This window comes from Poecile atricapillus, chromosome 2 (assembly GCF_030490865.1).
Source record: "Poecile atricapillus isolate bPoeAtr1 chromosome 2, bPoeAtr1.hap1, whole genome shotgun sequence".
Taxonomy (NCBI): domain Eukaryota; kingdom Metazoa; phylum Chordata; class Aves; order Passeriformes; family Paridae; genus Poecile; species Poecile atricapillus.
This window is the reverse complement of record NC_081250.1, coordinates 86,973,520-86,993,885: the sequence shown is the minus strand read 5'-3', so window position 1 is coordinate 86,993,885 and position 20,366 is coordinate 86,973,520. Positions and strand designations below refer to the sequence as shown.

The window sequence follows — 20,366 nt, the reverse complement described above, 5'->3', positions numbered from 1 at the left end:
AATCCCAGAGAAAGTCTTCAATTAATTTAACTGCCTTCACAGCTGCTCCTTTGGAAATCTGCAAGGTATGCAACACGGCAGCACCCAGCACCAATCCATGTCATAATTTGCTCAAGATAAATTTCTTGGATTTTCAAGACTTGATTGAAAATTCAAGACTCATGGACAAACTCTTAGTCTCTTCCTTCCCACCACTCTAGACATTTGTCCAGTGCTTCTAAGTTGTCAATATTCAATGAACATTCAATGAACACATGCCACATACAACACTCTGTTGATTAAAATCAATGCAATGAAAATATACTCAGCATAAAACTAATTCTACAGAATCCCTAAAGGAGAACGGCTGCTGAACAGAAATGTTCAATCTGACATTTGAGCATGAGACCTTAATTAATCTTTGCTGATCTCTACCCCAACTGTGTTTATCTTAATTTTATTCCACTCTCAGATTCCACCTTGGAAGCTCCTTGCTGCTTTGAACCCAAAATCTACAGAGCAACAACAAAGATCAGCGTAAGTATTTCACATCTATACATGACAGAAGTGACAAACAGGCTGTAGCAGCCACTCAACTGACTTACAAAAGAATTCGTTTGCACAGGCTGAGGATCTGATTCAGCACACTCAGCTGTTCCCAAACTTTGGATGCCAAGTCAGATCAGCAGTAATTAAATCTCAGGGTGCATGCTTAGAAAAAATTAAATTTTATCCTAGATCTATAGGGTGAACTTAGAAATTTGTAGATGCTGCTGAAAGCAAAAACAGTGGTTGCTGCAATGTCTATGTATATTAAGTAGGAATTTTATAGAGGAGATTATGAAATGTGGGGTAGCAGAGGACTGCTCTCAGAGGATGCCCTTGCCAGTCTTAAATGCTTTCATGGAGACTAGCAGAAAATAAATACTTGTCTAAAGTGATTTTTACTAGATGTGATATAGTAAACCAACTTTAATACAGAACAGTGCAAAATAGTACTGATTTCCCAAAGCACATTCTTTATGGAACACAGTTTTGAAAGCATGCACAAATTTTCAAATTAACATCTATAAACACCCTTGTGCATAAAATCTAAAGCTACAGAAGTTTCTTGTTTTCCTTGTGGAAAGCAATGCTTACCTCATGAGTCGCTTTATATTTCTGATATATGTAGCAGATTTGCAGAGACATTTTGTGAGTTTCCATGGTTAACTGATCTCCTCTGTACACAGGGGGTATCAGCTGCCCTCTCTGCTCAGCAGTAAATGCCCTCAGACCCCTCATACTTTACCTCTGTGGGTCAGATTTACACGTGCAAACTGTGAAGCTTTAGGATTTTCAACCAGTATCAAATGAGAATTCACAATGACTGAGCAATCAAGTAAAAAAACAGAAATCATCAGCACATTTCCTGCTGGTGAACAAGTACCAGTGACCAAAGTGGAGAGCTCTAAGACACTGCAAAGCAAAAAGTGAAAAAAAAATTAAAAAAACCCCAAATCTTCAAAATATGAGTATTTGACAAATAGAGGTACTGATTTCAAGATAAGCTAAGCTCCCAGAGCAGAAATTAATGCAACTGTTTCTGGCTTGAAATGGGAAAAATCTGTTCAGAGAGTGAAAATAACACGAGGACAAGGAGATCAGGAGACTTAAAACATATTAGATATGAAGCAGGACGAGGAACAAGTTTCCTCAACTGAACATTTTTACTGGTTTGGATAAGACATTCCTAGTTTGCACAGTGATGCTGATTGCTTCTTCTTAATCCTCTGAAATTTAGCACCTACTTGAAAAACTTTTTTTTTATTTTTTTTTTTAATCAGGATGCTCATCTTTTTGGGTTATTAAGGAATTGTAATTTAATTAAGGAATGTATAAAACATCTTTTAGCACTCTGTGCTTGGAGGCCATCTCCCTCCTGTGTCAGGACACAGACTGTGATTATTCCCAGTGATCCCACTAAATTCTGGTGGATCCAGCAAGGAGTACAGTCTAGCAGAGGCACCTGTGGGACTGAAGAGGATGGCAAAATGTGGTGGAGGGGCAGGAGGCAGCAAAGTCCCCCTTGGAAACCACAACCTGAATTTAGCTAATCCTCAATACACACAGGGTCCTCCAGCTTCCACAGATCACCAAACTGATCAGGAGGTAGAAAGCTATCACTACATTTCATTTTGCTTCCCATGTATGCACAAGGCATGACATTAGTGGTTGGGACACCACACTGACCCTTCTTAAACCCGAATGATTAAAAGTCATCAATAGGTTCAATGAACTGCTGGACCTTTCCAAACAGGAAAACATCCTCAGCAAATGTCTGCAGAAAATTCTTGCATTTAAGCCTTATGAAAGTACCATCATGAGGAAGAAGAAGAAAACACCCCTACAAGCACTGTATCTTTGGCAACTCAACAGGTAGAGGGGAAACTGCGGTGACAGAGGAGTGGTGTTATTTCTGATAAGTAATGAGCTCATAAAGCAAGGACCTGTCTTCTGTCAAACTATAGTAATTTTTCTTACTAAATAACATTAATTGAAATTTACTGTTTATATTAAAGTAATTTTACTCAAATTATCTCATATTTCAGCCAAACACAGCCAGCCTTTTTCTTGAGTCTGTTATCGATTCATGAAAAATCAGTGATGAGCAAGCAAAAGGAGGTATTAGTTACATTTTGATTAGAATGAAGAACAGATGTGTGGTGATTAATCACATTCAAGTTAAGACAAACCCATTGTGGAAAAATGAACACAAGGGTTAGTTCTCCTTCAATACACATAAACATGCATCAGGGTACACCTACATTTTCACATCAGAAGAGATGTATTATGGCAAGCTCAGATCTTCATTAGCTCCTCAGAAAGTCCAGAGCTAAAATTATATGCAATTTTTACTTAGAAAATTTTAATACAGTCTAGTGAACCCATCTGATGAACAGGCCCTGTGCTGATCACCAGGTTCATATAGAATGTGAACAAAAATGTTACATGGAAATGGAGAAATATTTGAGTAGAATAAATGAAGGAGGTAAGAGTTTCAGCTGTAAAGAAATTACAAAGGAACACCCAATATTTACTGGGTAATAGAAGAGACAAATGAAATTCAGTGCAGACCAGTGCTACATATTTGTTGGTGTGGGTTTTTTGATTTTTGTTTTGGTTTTTTTCATTGGGGATTTTGTGGGTATTTTGAAGGGGGTTTAAAATCCTACAAACCCTCCATACAGTGATAGCCTTGAACTGAATTTTATCACTAAGAAGCTGTTCAGATGATACCGTTTTGTAGCAACACTGCTTTTTAGTTGTTCGAGCAAAATGATCCTTGGAATTATTTTAAAAGGAACACAAAGACGAAAGAATCATTAAAGTACTGTTTAAAAAAACTGTGTACGCACATTTTCGATAGCAATTACAGGTGAGACCCTGAGTCTTGAACATTATACATTATGCTCTAGCTCTCTCAGCTTTACCATTAGTCAACTTTGTCACAGCAGGTAACTGTTGAAGTATTTTAAGGAAGCATAACACAGTAAAGACAGTCCAGTTTGCAATGGAGCCTATTGCACTGAACACACAAGCCACTCCTAAATACTTTACAGGCATTTCTCATCTTTTATGGGGATTTCCACTCCTTAAAGAGATGATCTGGTGAGAGTATGGGAGAGCAACTGAGAGATAGATACTGAGCTTTCAGCAGAAGGCTGAAGGTGAACAGCGAACTCCTTTTCCAATATAGATACAGGGAATAAAATTAAAATTTCAAGTATAAAATAAGAAAAACAAAAGAAACAACAACAACAAAAAAAAACCCTCCAAAAAAGCAAATCAAAACAAATGAACAAACAAACAAAACAATACCTCTCCCTCACCCTGATGTAGTTGAATTGTTTGAACTCATGCTTGTGGTATTGTGTTTTTTTCTATACACTAGAAATTTGAAGGTGGTCTCAAATGTAGCTGGGCAGGTTCCCAGAAGGAAAATCCGTAGAGGATGACAAACTGCAAAGACACCACCCTGAAGACACCACCTTTGAGTCCCTGAAGCACAAAACTGCCAGAGGATAGAGAACACTCTGGTGAAACACTATCACTCTTCTTTATATTCTTCACTTCAACAACTCAAATTATCCATTGCAAAGAGAAGCAGAAGGATTGGGGAACTGGTCTAAATAAACCTTTGATCTGATCCAGCAAAGGTAATTTTCTTACAAGGGATTCTTTTGAATCACTTCATGCTTTCCCACTCTTTTTAAGAGGGAAGATGGAAATCAATCAGAAGTTATCCACTGGAAATAACCTAATTAATTGATGTAAAATAATCATGTACAAAATAAAACAATCACCTTCATAGCTTCTTTCAATCATTCAGTATAACATAAGTCAGTTCTGCACTTACTTGCACTGTACCTGTACACTGTATGTGCTTGCAAGTCTATTTTATTTCATCGAAGCACAACACCAAGACCCATGTATTCACAACTTTGCTACAAATAACAGCTTCCCGAGGATGCTGGAGTTATTTACCACTACACTATTATCTGCTTAGTTTTCCAAATATGCAAACCCATGTTGCAAGGGGTGGATATAGTATTATTCTTTCTACTTGGTTCTTAGGGATTACACAGTGGTTTCCCTTTAAAATAAACAGAATAATTTTTTGTGTTTTTACCTCGCTAGCAGGAAATGCTCCCACAGATCCTGCCTGTGGACTGTTTTCTACCTGCACCGTTGTCCCCAGACAAGAGACACAAAGTTTTTTTCTACTGCACATGTGATTCAGCTCCAAAAGGGAACAGTATTCAGGTTTCAGGAGATGATCAGAGAGAAAGTACACTTAAAGAAAGGCGGTACCTAAAAAAAAAACCCTATCCAGGCTGGAATTTTCCAGAGCTGAAAGCAGAGAACCAAATGTTTCTAACCAGCATTTGTTTTGCAGCTGTCCAGAGGTGTTCATTCATTTTCTGTGAACATAAGGAGCACAATACAGCCTTCCTATTCGTGCAGTTCAGAGTAGCCAAAGTACCACGCAGCTACAAAAATCAAGAGAACATGGAACAATAAACATACGATTGAGAAAACTGGGCTATTTGCTAAAACACCTTTAATGAAAGTCTTGCAAATCAAAACGGAAAAGAAATATCCATTCCCAGAAAACCCATTTTTCCAAGAAATTTAACCCCCTTATATTTGACCAAGACCATCAAAGAAGTGAGCCTGAAAAACATAATCCTAATTACCTCATAACGGAAAAACTAATCCAGTCACTTGGGGAACATGTGAGAAATCCACAGAACATGAACATCACCTTGTTCCTCAGTGTGTGTTTTGTTCAGACTGATTAAAACCCCTGAAAGCCACAAGCAAGCTGCCTGATTTGTCAGGCATGAGGCAGAACTTTGGGAGCCTCAGATTCAGGGGAAGATGCCAAGTTCTCAGTTGCGCACACATTTCCCACTGCCCCATGAGCACCATGGGATTACTGAAAAAGCCCTAGACCAACAAAAAGAGACGGACCCAGCTTTTCAGGCCACTGCTTTGGACAGACAAAGGCAGGGGTGAATGCTGAAGGTGGGGATCCACACCGATTTACACTGGCCAAGAAACTTCCTTGTAACACTAAAACACTCAACTTCCAAATCTGATATGGTGCTCAAAATGACAAACACGCATCTGCAAGCAAATGCTCCATCCACAACAGCTACTTTTATTCTGAAATGAGAGGTTGATGAAAGTAAATATAAGAGGTTCCCTGCATAATTCTGATGTTACTTAACCCCAAAGTATTCATGAAAAGAAAGGGTGGGCAGATAGGAATTTGGGTTCTTCGTCCAAACTGTGCTACTGCTTTTCTTCCTGAAGAAAACAAGCTAACCCTGATATGAAGTACTGAGGTTGTAATACATTTCATGTACAACCAATGAAGAAAGAAACAGAGAAAACTTAAAAGCAATGTTGTCATGCACATGCAAGCACGTAAACAGCAGTAGTACAGACAGCTCAGAAGAGGTCACCAGGATGTAGTGGGGTTGGTGTAATGCTGGCTGTCATATCAAGAAGGCAGAATTGACAGGTGTAAGTCACAATTTCACTATCTACCAATGATACAGGGTAAAAGGGGTGAATGCTGACATGTGCCACAGCCACCTCTGATATGCTATCTTATTTAGTTGCCTAGGACATTCAGCTGCCCTGGAAAAAGATCCCTTGTTTTTCAGTAGGGAGAAGGCAGGTTCAGCTACAGCCCACACAGTGACTGTCTCCTCCTTTTCCTTATTATTCTTTGGAAACACAGAAAAGATCTTTCCAGCTGGGTGCTGAATGCCAAAGTACAGCTGAGTTGACCCTCAAAGGCAGGAAAATCAGCAGGCTGTGTGTGTGGGGCTGGGGCTGCCTGACTGCCTGACACTGACCCATCTGTCAGCAGGAGGCACAGACAGGCGGCAGCCGCCTCCAGAAACTGCCAGCTGCAGGGCATCAGGCTCAGAAGAGGAGCAGGCAATGCCAGAAAATAACTCTCTGGCAGCAATAGGAGAGACACAAAATGAAAAGAAATCCCCTTTTTAAGCGTTCGCAGCTTGGCATATAACATGGCAGGCTCTGCAACACGGGAAGCTCCTTGCTTCTTCTGAGTGGTCATGTCAGAAAGACCAGAGTAAAACTCTTTAACTTTGCTCTTCACCTGGGAAGGCATGTACCTGCGCATCTGATCCCTGGGAAACTGGCTGGTACAAGTTATTAAAAGGCACCATCTCATTTGAGTGCAAGACTGGTTTTTCATGAGGGTAGAATGGACCAACTCTCACACCAAACCACCTTTTGGAGCAAGGGTTTGCCCAGAAAGTCTTGTGCTCCAAAACTGATAATTTCTGTCTCAGTCTTAGCAAAGCTTTCAGTACACATGCAGAGCACACTCCATCTCCATTTGATTGCATATGATGGTCCTTAGAGCCAATAGAGGTAACTCACAGCCTGAATCCCTGAATTGTACTCACTCACTCTTAAGAAACTTCTTTCCAGCTATAACGTCAGAGGAGTTATTCCAGAGAGTAAATTTACATACACAAATTATGTATTAGATCCTGACAGGAATTAGGAAAAATAAATCAGTGCAACTATATTCCGAGCTTTGCAAGGAACCAAATTTCAGTAAAAAGCTGCTGTAATTCGAGAATGACTATCAGGACTCTGAAGACAGAAAACAGAAATGGGCAATGGACTGTGTGCATACCTCTCAACCGGGCAATCCCTCTCCCAAATCTGTTCCCTTTATGGTCAATGGAGCAAGAGCAATTCAGGGCAGGACCATAACTGAGATGCTGCAGTGTGCCCTCTGGGCTGGCTCTGTTCCCCATGGCAGAGGAGGCCCAGTGGTTGATGCAGTGGCTGAGCAGCGTGCCTGGCATCATTGGGAGGCTGACAAGAGAAACCCTGGAAGTGGTACAGCAGTAAACCTTCACCTAGAAACAGGTTTTTCCTACATAGTTAAAAGCAATTTAAGCAATGTGAGAAAGAGTAACTCTGCCTGATGACTTGAAGCAACCTGGCAGCTGAAAAAAGGCTTGCAAGGGTCTTACTGCTTTCCTGCCTCAAAGAAATGAGAGAAGCACTAAATCCATGCTGTTTCCTTATTACGTGTGGAGGGGTTTTTACATTGGAGGGCTCTCTTGAGGCCTGGGTGATCATTTTTTTGGTGTTTTCTTTTTAAGAGTAAGAATAAAGGTTCTCAGTCTTCACAAAACAGATAAAATTGTAAAAATGCTTTTTCTGTATAGCACCTGTGGTTTTCCTGTTGAGCTTTTTGTTTAGTCTTTTCCTACTGAGAAATTTAGAAACTGGGAATCTCTGTGTTTGAATTGCTCACACTTCCAGCCTTCCTGACAAGCATCTCCAGGGGTCAGGTAAAAAAAAGTACCCAGAATCCCAAGGTAACAGGCAGCTAGTAAAACAGGTACTGCCAACTCATAGATGGGCCTTTAGGTCCTGCTACTTGGTACCAAATAATATGCATTTTACTGGCTTTAAAACAACAAGATTCAATTTCACAGCTATTGGGTTAGAAAAACTCCCACAGTCCTAAAGATCTGCAAATGACTGAATGTCAGCCTAAAACATGCACAGTACAGAAGAGAAGACCACACACAATAGTTGCAGTACACAATATAAAACAGGAAGACCACGGTGACAGCAATGTGCAGACCACTAACCTCAGGGTGAAAATCCACGAGATTCAATCACTGTTACCAGAACACCCCAGAGTATGCTGTCTAAGGTAGCTGTAAGTGCTTGTTTTTCATCACTTGTACTCACCTTGTGTCAAAAGCACAGCATGTGCTCACAGCCAGGGCTTTAAGAAGCTGTTCAGAGTATCCTTGTAGTGCTCTTTTCCCAGGTTACACCACCCCTGAGAATACTGCAGTAGTACCTGGCTATCCCAGCAAATATGTAGGGATGGATTTTGTTTGCTCACCCACTCTTTCTGGTTCCAAAGTGTTTTTGATGTAGTGTGAATTTTAATATATTGGCATTAATAAAAATTAGTAAGCTGTAATATACTGTTGTTGAAGAGAATAATAAGGCAGAACTCCCTTGTAAGGGATTTGATAAAGGTTTCCTGGTTTGTTACTTACGGTGCTAGACCTTTCATGCAAACATACCCACATTTTCTACAGCAAGTTTTTCCTAAGTGCAACACCAAGCATTTCAGTGTAACAGCCTGGGGGAAAAGAAAAGGTAAGGAAGCCTCCTGATGTATTTCTGATGCAGTTACAAGGTATCACTCATGCGTGCTCTAAGCAGCAAGAAGCAGAAAGGCAGTCACAGCTGGCTGCCAACCGGCCAGCATCATCACCATCCTCCCCATTCGGAACAGCTCATGCAGCCCCCCTGTATTGCAAAATAAGCTCTACTGTTGAAAGGGCTGAGGAAAGCCCCAGCCCCTGGGCACAGGTGAGATCAGTCCCAGGTCTCCTTCTGTGCCCATCCTGAGGAAAACCTTTCCATGCTCTCAGCTTTCTCTATTTCACACAAAGTCAAGGAGAAATCAAATGTCTCCACAGGCATTTGAATCTGAATAGGCTTTTAAGGGTCCGTTGAACCTGAATTTAGGATTATGAGAAGAAGTAAGGAAGACATCTAACATTTATATTTCACTCCCCAGTACAGAAACAAATTAACTGGATATGCCAGATTTTAGACATTCTGGCCCTTAAAGCTGATGTGTAAACCTTCTGGATGGCCACAGGGAGAAATAAACCTGCAGAAACAGGGCCTTTTTTAGGCAAAGGGTTTACCAACATACTCTTCTTCATGCTTTAATAGAAAGACCAGAGCTAAATATTTAATGTCTGAAAGGTTTAAAGAAACCTGATCTATAACTTCATACATACCAGACTTATCTCAAACTTCTAAATATGAATTGACATAGCTTATGACATCCTACGTCTTACAATAGAATTCTGCTCAGCCACAGTAACTGCTGGGGTTCTAAATAAAGAGTTTGTAACTTTATCTCTTCACAGCCTAAATTTTTGTGTGCCTTATTGAGTCGTAAGCAGGAAAAGAAGCTGTTATCAGTATTAAAATACAGATACTGCACATAAAAAACACAAGAAAACAAATCAACCAGCCAACCAAAAAAAATAACACTAAAACCAAACAAACTCTCCCATCCCCTCTAAACAAAACCCTCTCACCCACAGAAGGCAGCTCATACTTAAAAACACCTGAAGACATGAAAAGTTGTGAAATAAAACACATATTCTGGATTACATAACATTCCCAATTACATATTGCCAGATCTCTTTTCCCCTTTTCCAGACAGAGATACCATGACTTCCCCAATTTCATCAAACTCATAGAAGTAGAAAACCATAACAAAAATTAGTGGTGCTTCTTCCACCTCTCATGACCACATCTGACCATGGCATGTTCTGAGCCCGAGATGAGAATTTCATCTGAATGCTTCCAGAGGTATTGTCACAATATTTTTTCATGACAGTAAGCAAGTTATTCTTGAAACTAGGTCAATTTGGTGTATCTCACATGACACAGAAAACAACATATATGACATCAGAGTGCTCTGCCACCTATTTATTTAAAGCTCCTCAGTCTCTGAAGTATTTCTTTCATGAAAGAAATAAACTGAGAAGCACACAATTTCCAAATTAAATCATCTTAATTTCTACAGAAATAAAAGCAGCTGCACATGAAAAAGATGAAAAGAATATAAATAAAAAAGGAATGGAATAGCTGAAGGCAAGGAAAGAACAGTACACACTACTTGAATGCCATAATGAAAATCAACAACAGAGCAACTATTTCTTGACTGCTGAATTATGAGATAGTGCATTTATCATTACATATCATAGTGGGAAAAAAAGTTACTAAACCATATAAAAAATCAGTTGAACATCATTATGAAAGCAGATGCATTTTATATCATCTTCCACAGTGAGATGTTAAAATGGTAACAAAATTTAACCTTTCTTTCACTAAGTATAAGGACTGAAACAATATACCCTTGTCTGAAATACAATACTCATATACCTGGACTTGCATCAAGTTCACAGGAGTAGCAAGTGGCATTTGTTTGCAGCATCATTGACCATGAGTTTGCACATTTTGCTTACACCATTTCTAAAGATAATCAATCTGATAATGTTCAAACATGCATCTCCTGACCTTGCATTTCAATGATATGCATACATTTTTATTTTTTAAGCTGATATGAAATAAACCATCATAATAAGGCATCAAAAGCTTACATGTAATGCTTAATTTTGAAGGGAAGATTTCTTTCCAAAGTAGCATGATTCCCTGTTTTAGGAACTAAAGCTTCTTCTTCCCTTTTATTACACTACCTGTACATACAGGTCATGCATCTCAGAACACCTTAGAGAGGATGGAACTGTATTTAGCCTAATTTCACTTCAGTAAAATTGGCAACCCTCTGCCTTCCTTACAAACAAAGCTAAATCAGAAGTTGGGGAGAAAACAACATCACATGAAAATACCAATATTTCCTATTCCAAACCCACAGCTTTTAATTAACAGCTTCTAATTTCTATTACACAGTTTATGTCCTTAACTTTGTTTTACTGTTTTGCAGGGTAAAGCTTAAAACATGAGAGAGTGCTGGACTGTTTCAAGAGAACTAATCTGAATTCAATTCACTTGTTTGGTTTATATCTTATGTATAGAGCAGATTTACATGAAGACAGGAAACAAATAATTCTGTTGTTTTCCAAGTGTAATGCTAATTTATTTGAAGATATTTAATGTGAACTTTTTTCTCCCTAATCAAGGGCTTGAACATGCTGTACTTCAGTCTACAGAAAAATGAGTTCAACAATCTGAATACCAACCATAGGAGGAAGAACTGCTTTCTCTGTCAATATAAATATCTATAATGTATATGGGAAGTGCAAATAGCCAGAAAGGGATACTATAGGAAAACTATCAACAGCTATTGATGTGCTATCAATAGCACTGACCTCATTGACGTAGATACAACTGTTGTAACCAGTTCTTTTCAAAGGAGTCCATTATAAGCAGCTATAAACAGTTTTTGTACAATTCTGAACTTTTTTTTTTTTTTTTTTAATCTTCAAGAAAACATTTAGATTGCGGGGGAAAAATCCACTTACAAAAATTCCTCATATCAATAATATGATACTTTATAATTACTTTAGGATAAAAAATATGGAAGAAGTCTAAATGGACTTCTGCTGGCCATCGGGAAGCAAAGTATCATACTAATTTCTTTTTCTGGCTTTATGAGGAGATGGTTGCCTTTATGTTACTATTGAAGATGATTGAGAAATTTTGTTTAAAATAAGACTTGTTTTAAATATCACTACTCAGAGTCAAAAAGAGATTCCATTTTCCTTGCAGATTTTTACATCTGGGGAAAAAAAAAAAAAAAAGAAAGAAAAAAAAAAAAGAGGAAAAGAGGAAAGCTGTCAGGAAATAAAAAAGTCAGAAAGAGGATATCTGAATTCAGATACATTTCACTCAATTTCTGCAGACTTCCCAGTGTGAGTTGAGTGAGCTAAGCTTTCACATTTTAAAACAATGCTTCCTAAGACAAGAAAAGCATCCCACTAGCATGCCCCACAGACGTCCTTTCAAATCTGGAACAAGCCCATCTAATGCAAGAATCTACCACTTTAATATGAAAATGCCACTGCTAATGGAGCTGTTATCTGCTCTACAGCCTCTTGGTTCTTCTTGCTACAAATTCTATTTAAGTATTAAAATTTAAATCAAATATGCAGGGCATATTTGTCTCAAACAAATTCAGAGATCCTACAGGACTGGCCCAGAGCTTTCTCAGTGAGATAACAGAAGGTAAATCACTGGTTATGGGGAAGTACCATGGTTCATGCCCACAAAGAAGGCTGACTAAACACATGCACAAGGAGTACAACAGAAATCTAACATTTCAATTTAAAGAGGTGTACATTTTTAAAGCAAAACCACAAGTTATTTATATGGATAGATTTTTCACAAAGTAATCTGATCTGGGAACCGGGGGGCTTTACTTAGAGCATCTGTGTTCCACATTCTCAGGAAAGAAAATCTAAATAATCCTAAAAGCTGAAAAAGGTATTTTTATCACAGTCTTTGCAGCTATTTCACATTTCTCTCAAAGAGAGCTGAAGAGATATCTCCAATCACATCTGGATGCAGGCCCCAGTAAGTACTGTGTGCACTGCCTTAACTAGAACTCAAATTATTCTATTTTAAAAAGTCTAACCCTTAAAAAACTCCCCCTGAGTTCTGGCATTCCTTCTCAGACTTTTTCAATTTGTGTGATGTCAGTTTACATCTAATAAGCATGTTGTTTATTATCTTCATTTAAGTCAGGACTTTTACCAAATTACAGCAAGAGCCATAGGAAGCATATCACGATTACAAATCTATAATGCATGCAAGATCCCTGTGTAGCACCGTTAAATCCATTAATCACAGTCTTTTTGGTCCCAATTATGCTAAGAAGATATTCGATAAAGTAATTTCTACTCACCTCTCTCTCTCTCCTGTTACCATCAGTGCAAAGAAGGCAAAACCACAGCGCTTCCGACAAATTCTCAAGGCACCTCTTTTGTTCCCTTTAAATTAAATCCGAATTGGTTGCACGTTTTACTGAGCTGCTAATGCTCTCCACATGTTCCCTCTCTCAAAGTGAAAATGTCTTCTATTAGGAATGCCTAGCACTGAACATAAAACTGTAAAATGTCCTTCAAACAACCCAAAGTTCTCCCTTTCTTTGGAATGTATCACTACTTGCCCAAATGAAGAGCTCACAGTCCCACAATTAAGCTTTCTTTAGGAAATTTATTTAGTAAGACTCCTTCTCTTAGTGTGTTCAGAAACTCCATGATCAAAAGAAAGCAGTTTATTCTAAAATCCGTAAATTATTTCCTTTAAAAGCACAAAACAAAGCAACAAGTTTTTAAAGTGTGAGCTAGAGGAACTTCACATTGTCCATGGCCATGAAAAACCTACTCCAGCACTCAGCAAACGCACAAATTCCAGAAAGATGAAATGACGTAATGATATTTGCAGGGAGAAGCATCTCATGTGAGACAGTACCAAGAACATGGGCTGTAGACACATGCTTAACTTTGCTCTCAGAGAATGAAATGCAACATGGCTTCACATTTCCTTAACTATAACAGCACTGACTTTTCAACACTTCAATGCTATATTCTTGAGAGAAAAAACCACTTATTTTCCCCTTTTCAGCCCATGTATCTCAACTTCTGTGCAAAAAAGGGCCAGGTACAGTTACAGACACAAGACAAGATTTTGTCTTTGTGAAAGCACTCTGGTTCCACTGGGAACTTGTGCTCCCTCCATGTGCTTCAGGTACAAGTCCTACCAGAAGGTTCAATAGATGCAGAAATAGTTGCAGAATCTAATCATATCTGCTCTAACACATATAACAAGTCCACATAATGGATAACAGAAGGGAAAACTGTACATGGGAAAAAGGACTAGCTGCATAGTTCAGCTATTACAGGACAAATAAAAACAGCTGGCCTCTACTAGTCCCCTGGTTACAACCAGCTTGCAGCTGCCCTCAGGTATCCCACAACAATACAGGCTCAAGAAGATATTTATGGCTACATTTCATAAATGATATTAAGAGCAAGGGGATATCAAAAAGATGATCCCAAAAGCTCTGTGGAAAGGCTGGGTCATTGGTGCTAACACTGCTGGTTAACACAGATGCCCAGATAGTAGGGGCTAGAAAGAGCTGCTGTGCAGCACTGCAGCACTAGTGTCCCAGAGTCAGGAATAATCCACTGCAGGGGTAACTCTGCATCTACTCACATGCAAGAGCCAATAGAACAGGATTACAAAATGGTTGTAACAACTAATACCAAAGCTGTATTATGTATTTTGCAAGACTCTTCCAATAATATACTTGTACTCTGTTTAGGGCCCTCACTGGATCAAGCTATGACATGTAATATACACAAATATCTACGTAAGTTATTTAATCTATTGTCAGATAAAAGAAAACTTTGCACAAATATAGAAGAGGGATATAACCATACAAAAAAAAAAGTATTTTTATAGTGCAAAAGCATTTTAAATAACCAACTAGGGGTCCTGGGTGTGTGTTTTGGTTGGTTTTGTTGGTTTATTTGGTTTGGGGTTTGGGGGTGTTTTTTAATAATAAACTGACACAAAACTGTAAAATTTAAAATACTCCTTACAACATTTGCTGACCTTCCAAGCCACAGCACTCTAAGTAATCCCAGGTCAATACACGCACTCAGAATCACATCAACTTTTGTTGATTTGCATTCTTCTTGTATTACATTGTATTAACAACTGAAGCTTATATCAAACTTCCTTTGGCAGAATCATTCTAAGTCATTGTCATGGATCCCTGTCCAAATATAATTCTCAGCATTGATTGCAACACCCCTGATTTAACATCACAGACATAAGCATTTTAGAAGAGGACATGGGGCCATTCAGATATGCAAGAGCAAATGGTGCCTTTTCTCTCAGAGATCACATCAGATTTTAAGGAAAAAACTACAAAGCAATGAACAAACAAATGAAGCAGGAGCTGCAGAGCTGGCCAACCAAGGACCTAATGGTTAAACCAAGTCCTTCTGCAGGAAAAGTGGAGCTGATAAAGATCTTTAAAACTTCACTGTCATAATGTTGCTCTAACTAAAACCTTCCATTTAGTTTCAGGGTCTAAAACTTTTGACATTGTTGGTGTTCACTCTATAGTTACATTCTCATTTAGATTAGACTTTATCAAGACTTCAGCTGAGCCCTGTAATTGTTAAATATATACAAACTAAAATAATGTTAAAACACAACTAAATACAAAGTCATATGGTTGCCAAAAAATACTAAAAAGACTTTTCCCACAAGGGTAGTAACTCGTAATAAATGTGATTTGAATAAAAGGTCAAATTTGAAAGCTTGTGGGAAAAAACCCTGCAGTTGACACCATGTGATTTAAGGAGCACTCAGAGCCCAGAAGGCCAGCCCTGTTCTGGGCTGCATCAAAAGTGTGGTCAGAAGGGTTAATGAGGGGATTCTGCCCCTCTATTCTGCCCTTGTGAGACCCTATCTGGAGCGCTGTATCCAGTTCTGGGGTCCCCTGCACAGGAAGGATGTGGACCTGGTAGAGCAGGACTGGAGGGCATAAAGATGCTCCAGTGCTCTGGTCACCTCTTCTGTGAAAACTGAGAGAACTGGGACTCTTCAGCCTGGAGAAGACAAGGCTTCGAGAAGACCTTATAGCAGCCTTGTGGTAATCAAAAGAGTCTTTTAAAAAAGAAGAGTGGCTAGTGATAGGACAAGTGGCAGTGGTTTTTAACTGAGAGAGCGCAGATTTAAATTAAAAGTTAGGAAGAAATTATTTACTGTGAGGGTGGTGAGGCACTGGAACAGGATGTCCAGAGAAGTTGTAGATACCCAGTCACTGAAAGTGTTGAAGGCCAGCTTGGATGAGACCCTAAGCAACCTGTTCTAGTGGATGGCATCACTGCCCATGGCAGGGAGTTAGAACTAGATGATTTTTAAGGCTCCTTCCAACCCTCTCTATTCTATGATTCCTCCACTAAGGTCTTTGGACACCAGCAAGTAAAAAAATACATCTATAATTTTCAATTAGTTATGTTTTCTGAACAGAACTGGTTTAAAAAAAATAAAAGAGCAAGTATTAATGCATTAAATTAAGGTGCTTAAGAAGGACTCGTATTTAACAGGGTAGAATATACCACAACTTCTGCACCCAAGTTATTAAGTATGATTCCTTCCCTGCTCACCTTAAAAGCAAAAAACCCTACCCCACTTGATATGGGACTTGCTAAGTCTTCCCAGGACTCAAAAATATTGGTCTGTAGTCAGTACATCCTCTGACACTGAAAACAAATGAATTCCCCAGAGATTTGAAGTCACTAACGATGGAAAACTTTATCTGGACATCTGAACGTAAACACTTCTGTTATTTCTCACACTTTAAAAGTACAATAAGTTAGGAAGAAGGAAAAAAATATTGATCCAACTTAGCAGGAGAGCTATTTATTTACACCTATCAGCTCTTCAGAACAAAGTAAAATGCTGAATACAAAGATGACAGGAGGTTCTGCAGACAAGTCACTACATAACAAACCACACCTTCACAGAAAGCAGCCCTAGCTACCTGTTGGGGACTTCCCAAAGTCAGTAACATTGCTAACCACAACGCTTCCCATGGAGACAGTGCAGACTGAAAGAAAACACCCAAAGCATGACAGTTTTACTCCACGTAACACCATCTCGGATTCCTCTAGCTCCTGGCTTTTACTCCAAATATGTAACATACCTTTTAACATCTAAACCTAATGCCTGCATTTCAAGAGATGTTAACAGGAAGCTGATGCACACACACACACAAGCACACAAGCAGTACCCACTGTGCCAGTGAAATAACTCTTTTATTCTGTGAAGGTTTGACTGCCAGGCACAGCTCTGCAAACAGTGGCAGTAGTAAGAAACACAGAATGCTCCCTGACTCTTTCAAATCATCCCATACCAAAAAATTAGACAGGCTTGATATGCAAAAACAAAGAAGAAAATAAGAGAAAAGAGATTACGTTACATCAAGCCAGGAGCTGAAACAAAAACTTAACCCAAAAAACCTAAACTTCAGCAAGGGGGATGGAAATTAGAACCAGAACTTGCATTTGGCTTTTCTGACTATAATGAATCAAGCCAAAAGCCCATATCCAAACACACCTCTTCTCTAGGAGTTTGAAATCTGGACTCAAGTTTTGCAGCCTGGCTTCCTCTGTACTCACTGGTGAATGCATCACTGCTGCCAGAGAGAAACAGCACCTGACAAGGGACTACACTTTCACACAGGAACAATTAAGATGCATCCACAGTAATATGGCTAATTGCCCACAGTAAGCTTGAATGAAAACAGATAACAACAATGCAACCACATGTTGAAGCTAAGAACCTTATGTGCTCCAATTCTTCGATGGCTACACTCTGGAGAAAAGACAAAAAAGTTACATGAAAATTCTTTTTATAAAACCTCAATCCGGGAAACTTATCAAATCTTGTCTTGCTGCACTAGTCTGTTTTGCCAAATATACATCCACACCTAACAAGAACAATCTTCTCCAAGCTGTTCTTAATTTCACTCACATTTATAAAATCAGTTTAGAGTTTGCATCATCTCTGTTCCTTCTCTAACACTTAACACGTATGCTTGCTCTACTGTTCTTCCTCAAGTCAATGGTAGTAGAGGAGAAACCATTGCTGCACAAAGAAGCCTAGAGATCATTCTCAATGAGAGGTATTTGTGGAATTCTGTAGGTTGCTTACACACAGTTTAAATTCTGAAAAATGCCATTTCATAACATATTCTGGGTGTAGGGGAAAAAGTTTAGCTGTATTTAAAGCCTGAATCCTCCTAAAGTCACTGTAGAAATGACACAAAACTTTGACTTTCTCCTCTTCCTTTTAAGGAAGACACCCATATTTCAATGCTTCAGCTATGATCTCTTGAAGCAAGTTAAATTAAACATATTATAACTGTTGAATCTACTACAGAGAAGCTGAAAACAACTCTGGCACAGACATACAGGACTTTAATTTATTTTTTTTAAAACCAGCCTCCATAGAATTTGTCACACTGTCACCAGGACATGAGCATTAGCTTTGCCACTGACACTCAGTGAAACATTCTGCTCTGTAGAATGCTAGAGAACATATTAACGCCATCCCAGACCATCAGCCTCCATTCACGCAACCTTAAAGCTCTTGACACGCACCTTATGACTTCCATTAGACTTCTTGTTACAACATTGTTTTAACCAGGGTTTTTAAGACACTGACACTGTTATAATGACAAATATACAGCCAAGACTGCAAGATGTGAAGTAATAAACTTTACATGCTATTAAAATATAGCAGTTAGCTGTCAGCCAACAATTCTTCAGATCCCATTCCCAATCCAGAGCACAGTCTTTTTCAGGTGCACACAAAGGCTGGGAAAAAACAGGTAATTGAAGATTCTTCAAAGCACCACCCAACCATCTGACTTCACTGTCAAATACTATACTTCCCTGTGATGTTTAACATGCTTTAAGGGTAATGTAGCTAATACAACCTAATTTCAGCATGCAATAAACAAAACAATAAAATCAATTTATTTGCCATTGTCATCAATTTGAAACACAGTCAAGTCCGATTCATATTCCCCAGATTTGCTTCTTGGAAATCGATTCTGTTTATTTGTTCTCTTTTAGACATGTAGAACTTAACTTACCAATGCAGGCATGAACTCTCACTGATAGCTGGGTCCTCAGAATTATGCTGTGCTTCTTGCCCCTCCTAAAAAGAGAAGAAAAGTGTGTAAAGGTATAGTGAGGAAGAAGAGGAAAATAAACAAGTCAACTTGAGCCTAGGGAAAAAAGGGTGGGAGGGAAGGGAAGACACCAGAAATTTTGTCTTTGTTTCTCATAATCCACTTCCATTTTAATTTGCAATAAATTAGTTTTCCTTGCCAAGACTGTTTTGTCCATGATAGCAATGGTTAAGTGATCTCTCCATCTTTATCTCAAACAGCAAGTTTTTTTACCTTATTTCCCCTCCCTTCTGCTGGGGACAGGGAACAAGAGAGCAGCTGGGCTGGCATCTGGACACTCACCAAGGACAGCCCACAACAATGAAAACTGTATTAGGGAAGTATCAAGTGATGACTGCACATTTTAGTTTTCACAGAAATACTTTAATGCTAAGTATAATTAAGCATTAAAAGAAAATCTGAGGTTAAACAAGAGGTTGTTGACACTTTCACAGATCTGCCTGCTTATGTAGCCTAATGGGTTTTTAAAGCACAAAAGTAGCTGTGTGTTTTTCATCCAAAGAGGCAGAACTGATGTTCTTCTTCACTCTGACTCTCAATTCCATATTGGGCTTAAATGGAATGACTATTTTAATTAGCTGCTAAATACCTCATTTGGTTTTCAGTCAAATTACCATTAGTTGCATTTCCTCAACCTGGACAAGAGCGCAGTTCTTGATTTCTAGGCTCTACACCTGCAAACTGGCATGAGGGCACCAATAACACCTTGTCTCTGCACCCAAACCTGCTCACCTGATGGAAGGGGGGAGGGTAAGAAAAGCCAAATATCTTTTATGCTTGTATAGCAGCATATTCTCCCCCTTTTCTCTAAAACTAAAAATACAGTTCCTGGACAAGTGACTCTAGGTGGCCCAGATGACCTTGAGAAGTCCCTTCCTACCTCACACTCTGTGATTGAGTGAATTTATTGTGGGAAACCACACATGAAGGCACACTGTTTTTAGAATACAATCAGATGCAGCTTAGTTTGTGTCATACAAACCATAGCTACATACAAGTTAGAGTACAAACCAGCATAATCTTTCTCAGTTACATACTTTGCAACTCTGCTGAAAGGCTTCAGGGCCAAACCCTTTATACAGACACCCAGCAGAATCCTCTACTGTCTGTAACTTAAAACAGTTTTCTAGTAACAAAAAAAGTACCTCCCTGCCTTCTTGTCTTCCTGCCCACAGTTATTTTGCAGAACAAAATTTTTTTTAATTATTTTCATTAAAAAAACAAAGCAAAAATGTTTTATATTACTTCTCTGAAAAATCTGAAGGGGAAGAAAGGAAAAGGAAGTAGTGACAAGCATTTTCAGAAAAATATTGCCCCTAGGAAAATATAAGAGAAAATAAAGAAAAGTAAGGACCTGAAAAAAAAGTGCTTAATGCTGACCAGTGTACTTGCTAATAGAGGACTTAGTTCCATTGCAGAATGCAACATTTCTCTATAGATTAAAAAAAAACCCAAAACATTTAACAGAGTTGTTTTTTTT

General features: G+C 38.8%; 1 protein-coding gene across 5 annotated transcripts in view; it reads right to left on the bottom strand.

Annotated features, from left to right (window-relative positions):
* Positions 1-20,366, bottom strand: part of FHOD3 (formin homology 2 domain containing 3) — a 377,669-nt gene that overhangs the window by 306,926 nt on the left and 50,377 nt on the right. For all 5 annotated transcript variants that reach the window (XM_058831361.1, XM_058831363.1, XM_058831362.1 and 2 more), the window contains exon 3: positions 18,788-18,852. In XM_058831361.1, coding sequence (XP_058687344.1) covers positions 18,788-18,852 — 65 coding nt within the window. The remainder of the gene's footprint in view (positions 1-18,787; positions 18,853-20,366) is intronic.